The sequence below is a fragment of the Lepisosteus oculatus genome, chromosome 3 (genome assembly GCF_040954835.1).
Source record: "Lepisosteus oculatus isolate fLepOcu1 chromosome 3, fLepOcu1.hap2, whole genome shotgun sequence".
In the NCBI taxonomy this organism is placed as follows: Eukaryota; Metazoa; Chordata; class Actinopteri; order Semionotiformes; family Lepisosteidae; genus Lepisosteus; species Lepisosteus oculatus.
In genome coordinates this window covers 13,931,769-13,945,433 of record NC_090698.1, presented here as the reverse complement: position 1 = coordinate 13,945,433, position 13,665 = coordinate 13,931,769, and the positions used below count along the sequence as shown (strand labels likewise).

General features: G+C 39.6%; 1 protein-coding gene across 1 annotated transcript in view; it reads left to right on the top strand.

The window, feature by feature from the left end:
* The window catches only part of opn4xb (opsin 4xb), a 34,093-nt gene that overhangs the window by 17,483 nt on the left and 2,945 nt on the right, over positions 1-13,665 (top strand). The window contains exons 4-9 of the mRNA XM_015340274.2: positions 1,738-1,941; positions 3,945-4,116; positions 7,708-7,866; positions 12,030-12,137; positions 12,228-12,402; positions 13,334-13,483. Coding sequence (XP_015195760.2) covers positions 1,738-1,941; positions 3,945-4,116; positions 7,708-7,866; positions 12,030-12,137; positions 12,228-12,402; positions 13,334-13,483 — 968 coding nt within the window. The remainder of the gene's footprint in view (positions 1-1,737; positions 1,942-3,944; positions 4,117-7,707; positions 7,867-12,029; positions 12,138-12,227; positions 12,403-13,333; positions 13,484-13,665) is intronic.

Genomic DNA, 13,665 nt, shown 5'->3' with positions numbered 1-13,665 from the left:
AGCTTTTCTGAGTTTAAAGGTCATTTTTAACGTTAAGCACATAGACATGTTATTTCAATAAAATTACATTGATGGGTTTAGTGATGTTATACACCATGAGTGTAGATTAGGAAATGCCACAGAATCTCTGGATATTCCTTTCTTGTAACTCGCTGGTACTTGTCTATATATACACTGTATCTGTATCTATTTAAATAAGACATGGATATTACTATATCCATCATATAACCACTAGAATTAAATACCATGATCCTGTTCAAGGTGTATTTTAAAGCTAAAGGTAAAAACTGATAATAAACAGTGAAGTCCCAGGACATTTTCTTAAAGCAGGACATTGGTTTCTCTCTAATAATAATAATAGTAATAATAAAAAACAACTTTATTTTATATAGCGCCTTTAAAGGTGGATTCTCAAAGTGCTTTACAGAATGACAACAACAATAAATAAAGCACAATTAAAATAGAGGAGACTGTGGATGGTGGTACTAAGTATAGTAGGAGCTGAGGGATATAGAATGGAACCAGTAAATATAAGCATAGGCTCTTCTAAAGAAGAAGGTTTTGAGTCTGGATTTGAAGGAGTTTAGAGGTGACTCTCTGATATCCTTGCTTGGGGAACAGTTAGGAGAGCAGAATTAGAAGAGCGAAGGTTACGAGGTGGAGAGTAGGTCGATAATAGTTCAGCCAGGTACTGAGTTGCCAAGCCATGCAGAGCCTTATAGGTGAGCATGAGGATTTTAAAGTCCACAGGGAATTTGACAGGAAGCCAGTGCAAGGACTCCAGGATGTAATGTGGTCAAGTGCACTGCTCCTGGTCAGGATTCTGGCTGCCAAAGTTTGGACATACTGCAGTTTGTTCAATATATATATTTAGATACTCCAACAGGTAGAGCATTACAGTAGTCAATTCGGGGGAACACAAATGTGTTGATCAGCTTTACATCCACAGTTAGTGATAACATAGGGTGTAGTCTAGCGATATTTCTGAGGTGAAAAAAAGATGTTTTGACAGTATGCTGCACATGTGGGTCGAATGTTAAGCCAGAATTGAATATCACCCCAAGGTTTTTCAATTTAGACTGAAGCTCAAATACAGAACCATCTACAGATAGGGTTACAGCATTGACTTTACAAAGTTGATGGGGGGTGCCAATAAACATGACTTCAGTCTTGTCACAGTTAAAATGAAGAAAATTTTGAGTCATCCAAGTTTTTATGTCAGAGATGCAATTAGATAGAATAGAGACGGCCACATCAGTGTCAGGTTTGGTATAAATGTATATTTGAGTAATCTCATGACAGGGCTGCTGTACAGTAGTTGTCCCCTGGGCAGAACAGCCACTTCCACAGGGGCAGGATCAATATGTGCTGTACATGTATACACAGTATATACAGTATATGTGTGTGGATGGATGCAATGTTATTTTTTTTGTATTTCACAACACTTGTGAAAATGTATGTAGAGACTACAAGACTATTTTACCCCTATTAAGGGTGAAACAGGTGTCCCAGGTGCTGACTTTGACTTTATATCCAAAAAGTGGAATTAGAGCCTCTTTCATTTTTCCCTTAGAGACTCTTAGAGTCTCTTCTCGCTGAGCATGAGAGACCACAAGAGCTTATTAATACTCATTTGGCACCACATGCACACAATAAACCTGAAGATTATTCCTTGTAAGATATATACTGTATGTTTATCTTTTTTTGTTGTCATGTCCCTTCTCATATTCTATTCAGGGTGTAAACTGTACGCCTTCTGTGGTGCACTTTTTGGAATCACCTCCATGATTACACTGCTGGCAATATCCATTGACCGGTATCTGGTGATCACAAAGCCTCTGCAGTCCATCCAGTGGACATCTAAAAGACGCACATCACTGGTCATCCTCCTAGTGTGGCTGTACTCACTTGCATGGAGCCTGGCGCCTCTGGTTGGATGGAGTAAGTGGAGTGAGCAATTTTCCCCTTGTGCTCTTCTCCAGTGCTTCCAAGTGTTGCTCCTCTTATGAAAGATCAGCATGGTAAATTAGTCTGAATATGTTATTTTAGAATTCTCCTTGATTTTCCGCATTTTTACCATGTACTTGGTTCGCGTTGCCATGGTTGTCGACAGCTCATTCTTTCTGTCCCTCTCTGCCATTGAGCATGATTCCAGGATGTTAACAGGAAGCAAGTTCTACCTTCCAGTTTTCTGTTTCTAGGGGCACAGTAATCAAGTTCAAATTAAGAACCCTCTTAATTACTTCAGAGGTTCTATCATTGCAGACAGCTGCTGATTGCAGAAGTATTTTAACATCTGATGAAGCTTGGTCATATTAAAATGTACACAGAGTTAATAGTTATGGAACCCAACATTAAGAACAAAACAGGATGGACAGAAACACTGCCAAATCCAGTGTTCTAGTGCTGTCATGCGGGGCCCGACACAGATAATCACAGACGAGAGCTGATTTTGACATTGGAGAGTGGTGAATTAACCAGATACTTGGTTATGATTGGGATAGTCTATGATTGGGATAATGCATTTAATGCGGGAGACAAGGTGAGTGTAATAACATGAGAGCCCACTGTTTAAAATACCTTAACAAATTTTAGCAAATAAGAATTTTCTGAAGGCGTTCTGTGTGTACAGGATACACAATTGTGGTACTTCACACAAGGGAAATGTTTTAAGCTAGGCAATCCTGAATCAGTCTTTTCTAGATGTTTCAGATGGCCTCCTCTAATTTGTAAACTGGATGTTCTTGTAAACATCTTGTAAACTTTTTAACTAAGATAATGGAATGGAATGGATAATGGAAAACATAACAAATGTTACTCCCGATCCCGATCTCTTTTTATCCCCTCAAAATATGTTAACTGTAGATATACTGTATATACACATTCCATACTGTATATCTATTCAACCTTGGCACATTTTGGAAAAATATTTTAGTTAATTGTAAAAATATTTCAAATTTCCTCGACCATTCTGTCATATAATTGATACAGTAACATATAGTATGTGTAAAGGTGGTGGGACCATTGCATGCCAGATGCATGTTTTACACTCGCCCTGCTGTGATGTTGCAGTGGCAGTTGTCAGAGTGCAGTTGCGGAGAACTCTCATGGCAGCATGTGCTCTGGGGTATCCTAACCCTGCTGTGCCTCTCCTCGGCGATCTGGCATTGACAAGTATAACACTTCACCTCGTGAGACACCCTCTGTCCCAGCGGAGCCAGTCCTATTCCTGATTTCCAGTTCTCTAGGGCTCACGGGGAGCTCGGCCCATGGCTGTGCTGAGAGGGGACCAGAGGCTGGGACTCCATTTCTGACCCAGCCTCTCCAGATGACTTCCCTCAGCCCATTCTAGGGGGAACCTGAGGTCCATCCTGGCCAGCTCTTTACCAGAAGGGAGTGTTCCAAGAGAATGCTCTGATAGAGCACGCTTGGCCTCCTCCCTGGTGAAAACCCCCTTGAGGGTGTGTACCTTGAATCAGCCCAGCTCCTGGTGCCCTTTTGAGGGACCGTTCTGTTAATGAATAATCTGCTAGGCCTTGGAGGTCAGATGTTCCTGTGCTTCAACTCCCCCGTCTGCATCCTTGGCAACTCCAGGGGGCTGTCCACTGCCCTGAGCCACCCTTTCTCCAGGAACCCGACTGTGGGTTCCTCTGGACAACAGGTCCAGTGCCCTGTATAGAGTACACATACCACCACTACCTACATTTTTAAGTGATCTTTTTAGTGATCAAAGTGTAACACACCTTGACTTACAAGTGTGGAATTATGGCCTCCGAATGTGTTGAAGCTTGTATTTTGGTGATTTTCTTTAAACAGACTTAGCAGAACTAAAAACTATATGACAATCCAGGTTTCACACCTCGCCTTCTTTATTCTTTAGGACCAGAGCAATTTCAACATCTGTATCTGATGAGCTTTTCTATAATGGGCCATTTATTTTGCAGGTTCATACATCCCAGAAGGGCTGATGACCTCATGCACATGGGACTATGTCACAGCTACTCCCTCAAACAGAAGCTACACCCTGATGCTCTGCTGCTTTGTGTTCTTCATCCCACTGCTTATCATTTCCTATTGCTACGTGTTCATGTTCATAGCAATTCGGAGCACCAGCAGGTAAGAAAGATGCACCACATATGTCAATCTTAAAATGTTTATGGTGTCATGGCAGCACTGCACACTAGCACCTTGTGAGGGTGTCAGCTATTATTCGCCTGGGAGACCACAGTTGCTGCTAGTTATGACCTTGAAAGATGACAGTCGTAATTCTTTCTATGAAAGCACAAGTTCTCTTCAGCAGGGTGTGTAAGCTGAGCCAAGGTGAGGAAAGGTGTCCACCAAGAATCTACAGCCAGAGAAAAAAAAGCCTTAAAACCTCAAAAAGCAACTGAGATCCTGATGGCCACAGAGGAAGAAGACAAACTTTTTTTCTCTCTTATTTATTTTTCCTCAAAATAAATAAATAAAGAGCGCTACATTGCAAGGGACTTTCGCTGTCACCATTTCCCCAGTCTCTCACATACCTTTTTATTTTCTTCTGCAAAACTAATTTGGAATTCTGAGAAATATTTTTTAAATGAATTCTTTCTCAGAAGAATGTCTCAGTAATGCCCCTTAACTCGGGGGAAACAATTTTAGAAGATTTTTCTATGACAAGGGATTTTCTTCCATGCTTTGTTCTTTAAAATTCACATTTTACATGTTTTATTAGTGTTTTTCCATTAAAATAAAAAAATCATAATCCATAAACATATCGTACAGATTATCAAAAACCACAATTTTTGCCTGTCAGCAATAATAGCAAAAATTATTACCATACTTTCAAGAGTATTAATGTTTTAATATTTAATATTTAACTGTTGCATAATTTTTTAGAAGACATTCATATGTATGTGTAGGTGTGGCAGCTTGAGCTGCTGTCATAGCTTATGGGTCATGGGTTCGAATCTACATCTGTCAAAGTGGAATTTGCATGTTCCCCTCATGACTGTGTGGGTTTTTCTAGTTACCACAGTATCCCCTTGCCCCACAAAGACAGGCTGACTCATTGGTGTCTCCGTTTTGTCAGTGTCTATACCATGCAATGGACTAGCATCCAAGGTGTCATCCAACATTGTGCCCTGTGTTTCCATGATAAGCTTCAGGTTGCCAACACCCTTATCAGGAACGGGCAGATTTTTTCTGGATGTGTACGAATCAGCCATCTTGGCTTCATGAAAAAGTGGCACCAAATAATTGTTAGAACATTACTTTGAGTCCTTAAAGCAAAGCTGCAAAGAACTAACTGCACTGGATGCAGAACGTTTCAGCCATTACTGCTCGTACTAACTAAAACCTTAGCTTGTGCTAACGTGCACAATCGATGACAATTTGCCCCCAGTAAAACACGCACTCCTAAATCATTATGAAGACCTTTGTGTGCTGTGCACTCTTTATGGTCATGTGTGGCGCTTACAGTATAAAATAAAGTAAAAGGCAGCACATTTAAATACTGAGTATATGGTATCGGGTGGATGTCCCTTTCTTCAAACATGTACAACCCTCTTTTGATTTTCATAACAGCTTGTGTTTTCCTCAGCTGCACAGATTCTATTCTATTCACCATATATAAGTGTGTTATTGTTTGTCAGAGTGCTTTTCGTCCATTTATTTAATCAAATAAAACATTGAATGAGAAAGTGCGTCAAAATAAATTATTTGGATCGCAGCCTAAATATTCCCTTTTATGCTATTCCTGTATACCACAAGGATTTCTGGGTAGGAAAACACAGATGGACGACAAATTTAAACGTGATGTGATTGTGAAGCAATTGGACTTGACAAATGTTGTTGTTTTTTCAAAAGACTTCTGATCTTCACATGAATTGTTTAGACAGATGAAAGGACTGGATCTGAGTTGCCATCATAGGCAAGTCAATCAGTTCAAACTATTATTGTTAAAGCTAATTATACAGTATGGACTGCTTTTTTATTTATATAGCTAATGGATAAAAACTGGTGTGTGTTAACCCCTGTAACTACAGATGCAGCTCAAGTCAATCTGCAAGTAAATAAATCAATCAAGACAATGATCATGTACAAATATATTTGATTATTTTTGTGTATTTATACAGTTAACATGTTGTTCACAAACTGTCTCGATTCTGTAATGTTGGGATAGTTGCTTCACTGAGAACCAGAAGATACAAGTGGAAACTACAGGGAAGTGTGGTTAAAAAGGACACCTGGAGAGACTTCTCTACCCAGGGGTGGTGGTGGGAGTATTGAATAAGCTATCCATTTTGTCCAAGCTGATACGTGGCTTTGTTAAAAAAACAGCTGGATATAAACCTTGAATCAATAACCTTCAGACCACCAAATAAATCAGAGAGCCCAAATGGCTTCCTGCCATTTGAAGTAATCATGAATCTTGTAACAACAATTTTTTTGTTGATGCAGTGGAAGAGCAAAATAGTTCATGTAGTTCACTAAAGAGCTTTTGTGATGTTTCTAGGTTCACAAAACCTACAATTTTAAACTGCAAAATTAATTCTACTCCCTCCCATCTCAGAGGTAGTGTTTGAAAACATTCTTTTTGAGTCATTTGAGTCATTCTTGACTTACTTGAGAGTAAAAATGTCACATTGTCCAGATGTTTGGTATTGCATCTTATATCAGAACAGGTTTTAACAACACAAAGACAAAGATTTTATTTTAACACCTTCATCATTTAATGTTTATTGTATTACTTTGAATTATTATTATGGTGTCACTTTATATCTGTAATAGATTTAATAACTTACTGTATGTGAGCACCAATAATATGCTTATTTTTAATTAAGAGTGCTGGAGTGTAAACCAAAAAAAGAAATCTAAAGTCCAAGACTAAAGAAATCCCATATTTGAAACTTAAAGGAAGCAATTTTATAAAATAGATTTTTTTTCAAATGGAACATAATCACGCTTCTGGCACATTCAATATTGAAGTAACTGCAATTTAAGCGTTGGTTTATTCGTAAAAAATCAAACTTATGTTATGTTGTTTTCACAATAAAGTAGAAAAACAAAACATTTGAATAGATACAATAAGGAAGATGAGAAAAATATTGTATTAAAAAAACAAATAATAAAGTCTCTGAAGGGATTTGTGTTTCATAGACAATCTTTCTTGTCTCTTGTCTGTAAAGCAATTGAACTTTAAAATTGTGTCCAGATGTTCACAGAAATTGCATATCCATTGTGCAAGCTTGATTTGAAAAATGACCGTATCTGACCCTGTATTTTTACTGGGATGACATGCTGCAATTTTCTTAAAAATAAACAGAGGGAGACAATAGGGAAAATGTATTATTTTGATAGTAATAACTGTAGTTGAGTCTCACTGTAGTTTTATCTTAAAAAAGGTTTTGTAGACGTGACCAAATATAGAACTAAAGAAATGTGTGATTTCTCTCAAATCGCAGTGTAAAATGAGTATTATCTGCATAAGTAATTACTTACTGCTTGGCAAAGATAAGGAGGTCAGTATAGAGAAAAGAACATTATTGTTGTTTTGAAAGAGGAGGTTTGGGGGATGTGTCTTCACCAGAAGGGATTTTACTTCCAGGTAAAGAGGCCTTGAAATGGTGACAAAGCCTCAGAAGCGATATCACTTTAAATTTCTTTCGTGTGCTTATGTGTGGGATATTCATCATTTTTTCCTTTCTGCACATTTTCTTATTCATTTAGAGATGTGGAAAAACTCAGGACCCACACGAAAAAGTCTGCCCTGATCCAGCAGTCCGTGAGGAATGAGTGGAAACTGGCTAAAATCGCCTTTGTGGTCATCATTGTGTTTGTGCTCTCCTGGAGCCCCTACGCCTGCGTCACACTCATCGCCTGGGCAGGGTAATGGTCCTTTTTTCACACTAATGACACTAGGAGGTTTCGTTGTGTACTGATGTGCTTGAAACAAGCTGAGGTATACCCACAGAAGGTCTGAGAATTAAAAATACACTACAGAGAAAGCTGATTGCAGACACCACAAGACTACAATCAGCTTTTAAACATATTGGAGGTTGCCTTTTAATTTTTGCATTTCATAAGTGATACAAAATTCCAACCGTTTGGGAAGAGAAAACTTGTAAATGTCATACCCAAGTAGCTTTGATTAAGTAATTAAGCTCAGCTGGAATGAAAACTAGCAAGTGTGTGCACCTCCCAGACTAGGATTTGGGAACTCCTGGGCTAAGTGTCCCCTGTGTCTGTTCTAGTCATCTGAGCCTCTCTACTCCTTCTGAGTCTACTCTAGTGCTCTGGATCTGCTCTAGTTCTCTGGGTCTGCTCTAGTCCCAAAGCTACTCTACTCTTGAGTCTATTCCATTTCTCTGAGTTTACTCTACTCCTCTGGGTCTGCTAGTCCTATGGATCTACTCTACTCCTCTAGGTCTGTTCTGGTCCTCTGGGTCTACTCTACTCCTCTGAGTCTGCTCACTTCCCCTGGGTCTACATGAGTCCTGTTTAAGTTTAAGTCCTGAGTCTACTCTAGTTCCTTGAGTCTACTCTCCTTCTCTGGGTGTGCTCTACTCCTCTGGGTCTACTCTAATCCTCTGGGTCTACATGGGTCCTCTTGCTAGAGCGAGAGTGTAACTTGTCATAAGGATTAGATGTAGTACTGTACATGTATGTATAACCATTGGCTTTTGTCTGAGTCTGGTCTAGCCCTTTGAGCTTTCTCTAGTCCTCTAGATCTATTCAACTACTCGGGGTCTACTCTAGCAATCTGGACGTGCATGAGTACTCCGGGTCCGTCCCAATGCTTTTCTTGTCACTTCTGAAGGGAAATATTACTGTGCTGAGGAAACTGCACATTTACCTCTGGTCTGTGAGTCTTAACAGTACAGAAAGAGTTACAGTATGGACTCAGGACATGCCACACTCTGTGATGACCCCAAAACTTGCAGTGCAATAACAACAACATTAAAAATTAATTATTTGTGCACAGTCATTTCCCAGACAATTTGCAACTCAAAGTGATACATTCACTAATCACACAGCAGCAGTTCTGTGTTTTCTTGTAATGACGTTTGCTCTTCTCCAGAATGCTCAGATCCACTGTGGTTGCCATGATCTAGAGCAGTGTGTCAGAGTAAACCCTCTCGCTTGAGTAAGAATGTCACTTGTTATCAGGGGTAGATGTAGTACATGTACAGTATTGTATGTACTGTATACCCACTGACCTTTGCCTAAAACTCACATGACTATGTGAAAAAAGCAAAACAAAACAATTTCCCTGTCTCCTTTAAATTAATGTCAAGGCTTGGATCTCTTGTGTTATTGTATTGCATTGGATTAATTTACATTTTGAAAGTTTGGCTTTATTATTCTACAAAAATAATTATTATTATTTACACCTAAAACTACTGTACATTCCCGGGGCCTGTGACTGCACACGTGACTAACTCAGCTATACCAATGCCCTCATGTAGCAACACCATGCTGTAGGAAGTGCCGTTCTGCAAATTAGATTTTACATTTTACACTGAGGTCCTAACATACAGTATGGTCATACTATTGTATTGATCAAAATACAGTAGGTAGCCTGGTAAAAGAAGCAAGCTAGTGTCTTGTTTCAGTTCTAGTTTGGATTTGCATAATCTGGCCCTCCTACAGTCACCCCTTAATTCATTAGGTGAAATAATTTCTCGCTCCTCCACCTGACCTGCTGGCAGACAACGGCTGTACTCGGGTTCATGAAACAACTCTTCAAATATAACAGAGGTTTTGAACTCCATTTAATGATCATATCACTCCCACACATAATCTCACATCTCACATCTAAGATTACTGTTTTGCTGAGGCACATCAAGGAATTAAGATCTCCACATGTTTAAGAAGTGTTATAATCTTGAAGGAGAAAGATTAATAAAAGGAAACATTTCTGTTTGGCAGGCAACTTCTAACACTCTCCTGTAAGCAAATGAAACATGACAGAGTGTGTTAAAATGGAAAAGATAATCTAGCATGTGATACAGTATGTCACTGCCCATCACATCACACTTAGAGGTCAATAAAAATGCTAAAGGATCAAGCAGGAATATAGCTACCTTGTAGAACTCATGGCCAATATATTAAAATGACAAAATACATTTTAAAATCTTGCATTAAAAGCAGACTTAAAATTGGGACATAGAGGATAATCCTCCAATATGTAATCTGTGTCCCAGGATGAAGAAGGCAAATATTTCCATAAACAAGACACAGAAGCCTGGTGTAACATCAGAACATAATTTTAAATTGCATGAAGAAGGCATCCCAAATCATTACTGTGCTCTGTCACACAGCAATGATGGCTCTCTTCCAATTGCTTGGAATATGTGTCACGGACGTCCAAAGGGACTAACCGTGGGGAGCAGGAGAGCGGAAAAAGACCCATATGCGTAGCGGCGAGACGGGAAAAAGGCCCGGGCTCATTAGTGCAAAGAGTTCAGGAATGCCGTATAGAAACCTATGCCCTCAGGGAGCGGACGTGGGGCGCCCTGGTGCTAGGCGGGTCTCAGGACATCCGAACATCAATGCTGAGCGAGGACAGAGTGCAAGACCCGGAAATATATAGCCCAAGGGAAAGAGAGGGACAGGAAGGACAGCAGACCGGAAACTAGGGACAGGACAGAGAAGGAGCGCCCCCTGGCTGCAGAGGGCGTGACAATATGATTAACATCAACCTGCTTTGCAAAATCTATTAAGTGTACCTTCGGTATTTACTAATTTTCAGGGTTTTGAGTAGGGAGCTGAGTCAGCATGTATTGGCTGCAAAGGAACAGTTAAAGGTTCCTTCTTCAGGTGTGAGGGAATAATTGTGGTTTTGGATATTTTTCTGCATTTCTGAAACTCCTATGAGAGGATGCAGACAGAGATATCAGAAAGATCATGGTCACGAGGAATGAAATGGGGAAATACCAGCTTGGAGAGATCTTTGATCCCCAAGGCTCTGATACGATCACTGAAATGGTCCACCAGTCTTCTTCCTGTCTCACCAATAGCTGGGCATTTTCTGCATAAAATGCAGTAAATTAGGTTGTTAGATAATCTCAAGGTGACTCAGAACTGTGCAGAGGATTCTTGAACGTGTGTTGTATTGGATATATATTTGCAGGTGATGCAACTGGTTCTGTTGCAGGGAAAAGTTTTTGTGGATGGTTGCTGTGGGTGCTTGAGGGAACTGTGAACAAGAAAGTCGCTCAGCTTAGGTGGTCAGCAATATGAGACGATGGGGCAGTCACAAAAGAAAGTTCAAGTGGAAGGGTTTGTGTGAAGAGTATGGGTTTGTGGATGAAGCACTGTACGTTAGTTCAGTGTTTGCTTGAGGGCTGTAAGACTGTCATTTTAGGGAATGATAGTGTAAAAGAATCTGATGTCCATGGTGAAAATGAAACAATTTGGGCCTCTGGGCCCTGAAAATGGAAACTTCAAAATTTTAGAGCATGACTAGTGTTCTTAATATATGAAGGAAGTCCTTCAACTAGTGGTCTCATAAGGTTATCCAGAAAGGCTGAGATCCGAGTGCGTGTATGCTGAGCTGATTGGGTGTCCTGGAGTGTCCGAATTGTGGATTTTCAGAAGTACTGTAGGTACATTAACCTGTATGAAATTTAACTATTGAAAAAATAGATCAATTATGTGTTTTGGCTAAGATTTATAACAAAGTAATTGAAAATCCTATACACTCCAGTACAATAGTGTGTTGCCTGGATCTGAAGACAATACATGCAGTGCTACTACTATGATGGCTTTAGCTTAGAAAACCACAACTGTAGTTGAAATTGGTAAAGTGCAAAATTGCTGTTGGACAACCCTGTATTTTTTTTCTGTATGCTATCTTATATTTATGAGCAGTGTTCTGGTCATCATAAAACATAACAAACTGGCCTAAGGTGACAGTTTTGTTGCAAAATATGACCATTTATTTTCTGCACAATATAAATAAACGCAGATTTCACTGAAATTTACTCAGCTCCGACTTGGATTTCAGTTTGGAGTCAGTGATGTATCACTTCTTTGCTTTGTTTCAGGTATGCTAACATCTTAAATCCATATTCAAAAGCTGTACCTGCTGTGATCGCAAAAGCATCTGCCATCTACAACCCGTTAATTTACGCAATCATCCACTCTAAGTACAGGTGACTATGCTCATTTATTTCCCTTTTCTCAGACTGGAGGTATACAGTACTGTATGTATCGCTGAATCTGCCCTCATGTCCTCTCTGCAGGAGAACCCTAGGGGAGACTGTTCCCTGCCTGGGGTTTCTGGTACGACCACCGCGGAAAGAGTGCGTGTCAGTTTCCACAAGCGAATCGTCTTTCAGAGAGTCTGTCCGCAGCCGGCAGTCTACTGTGTCGAGGAACAAACTCAGACGAGTGTCGACGATGTCTTCGGGAGACACCGTGAGTTTTTTTCATCTGTTTTCTACACCATATTATCAAGTACAGCTCACAGGGCGCTGGATCCTATCCTGGCAAGAGATGGACCAAGGAGGGATACGCTCTGACGACAGTCCATCGCAACTTTTGGAAACCAAATCAGTTTTTTTTCTTGGGTGGACGGTGACCCTCACGAATAACAGTAATTTTTGTCATTTACAATTTGTAATTTAATGTTGTACCCCACTTTGAATATGTATAATAACCAGGCTACAAAAGGCTTGTATTTTCCTTCTTTATTATTATTTATTTGCATCAGACACATTGGCCAGTAGTGTTACAAATAATCTCTGTATCATGTCCTCTAAGGCAATAGATATGTTCATGTTGTTTCATTCTGAAGGGAAGAAGCATCTTTTCAAAACTTATCTGGGCAAGATATTCTCATATATATACAGTAGAACTGCAGTCTTCCTCTCTTTTCATTTTGTTAAATATAACATCACTCTGTGGAAAAAAGCATGTTTCCCAGGACCTGACTCAGTCTTTTTTTGTTTGTAAATTTAAAAAATTGACCTTATTATACCCTGCAGTAATGGGAAATAATAAGTAGTAATAAGTGATCGATAAGATTCTATAAAAAGGAACAACTGTGAGATGTTTTTTTTTATCAATTAATTTATTTTAGTTGTGCATCCTGTTTGATTAACATCTTGTGGTGGCAAGGGATCTTTTCAGCAGATAATATTGTGGTATTGTAGTATACTGCAATATATTGATTGCTTTCAGAGGTATACGGCAAAACATCACACATTGTTTCACCAAAAAAGTCTAAATCTGATTTAATCAATACAGTATGTGTGAAGGTGCTCTCATTATTCCTTGCGATTATAGTGCAGGGCCTCTGTGCTGTACAAGGAGCTGTTGATCATGCTTCTGTAACATTGGACTGCAGGTCTGGAGTGATGTGCTGCTGGACCCAGTTCCCCAAAAGACACACGCCTGCAAAAGCAGGTCTTTTTCCAACCTATCTAAGGAAAGGGATGGGAACCAGCTGCTGCTTCGGAGGAAATCAAAAAGCTGCACAACAGTTGTAGAAGAAAAGGTATGATCCCATTTGCATGGAATAATGTGCACTTTTCTAATGATGCAAGTATGATTTCTTGTTAAGAATAAAGTCAAATGGAAAAAGGTCTACTCAACTACTTTAGACATCATGATTTTTTCATGGGTCACATGTTGCACTTACCCTGCTTGTGATACAGCCTGAATGTTTGTCTGGGTTTG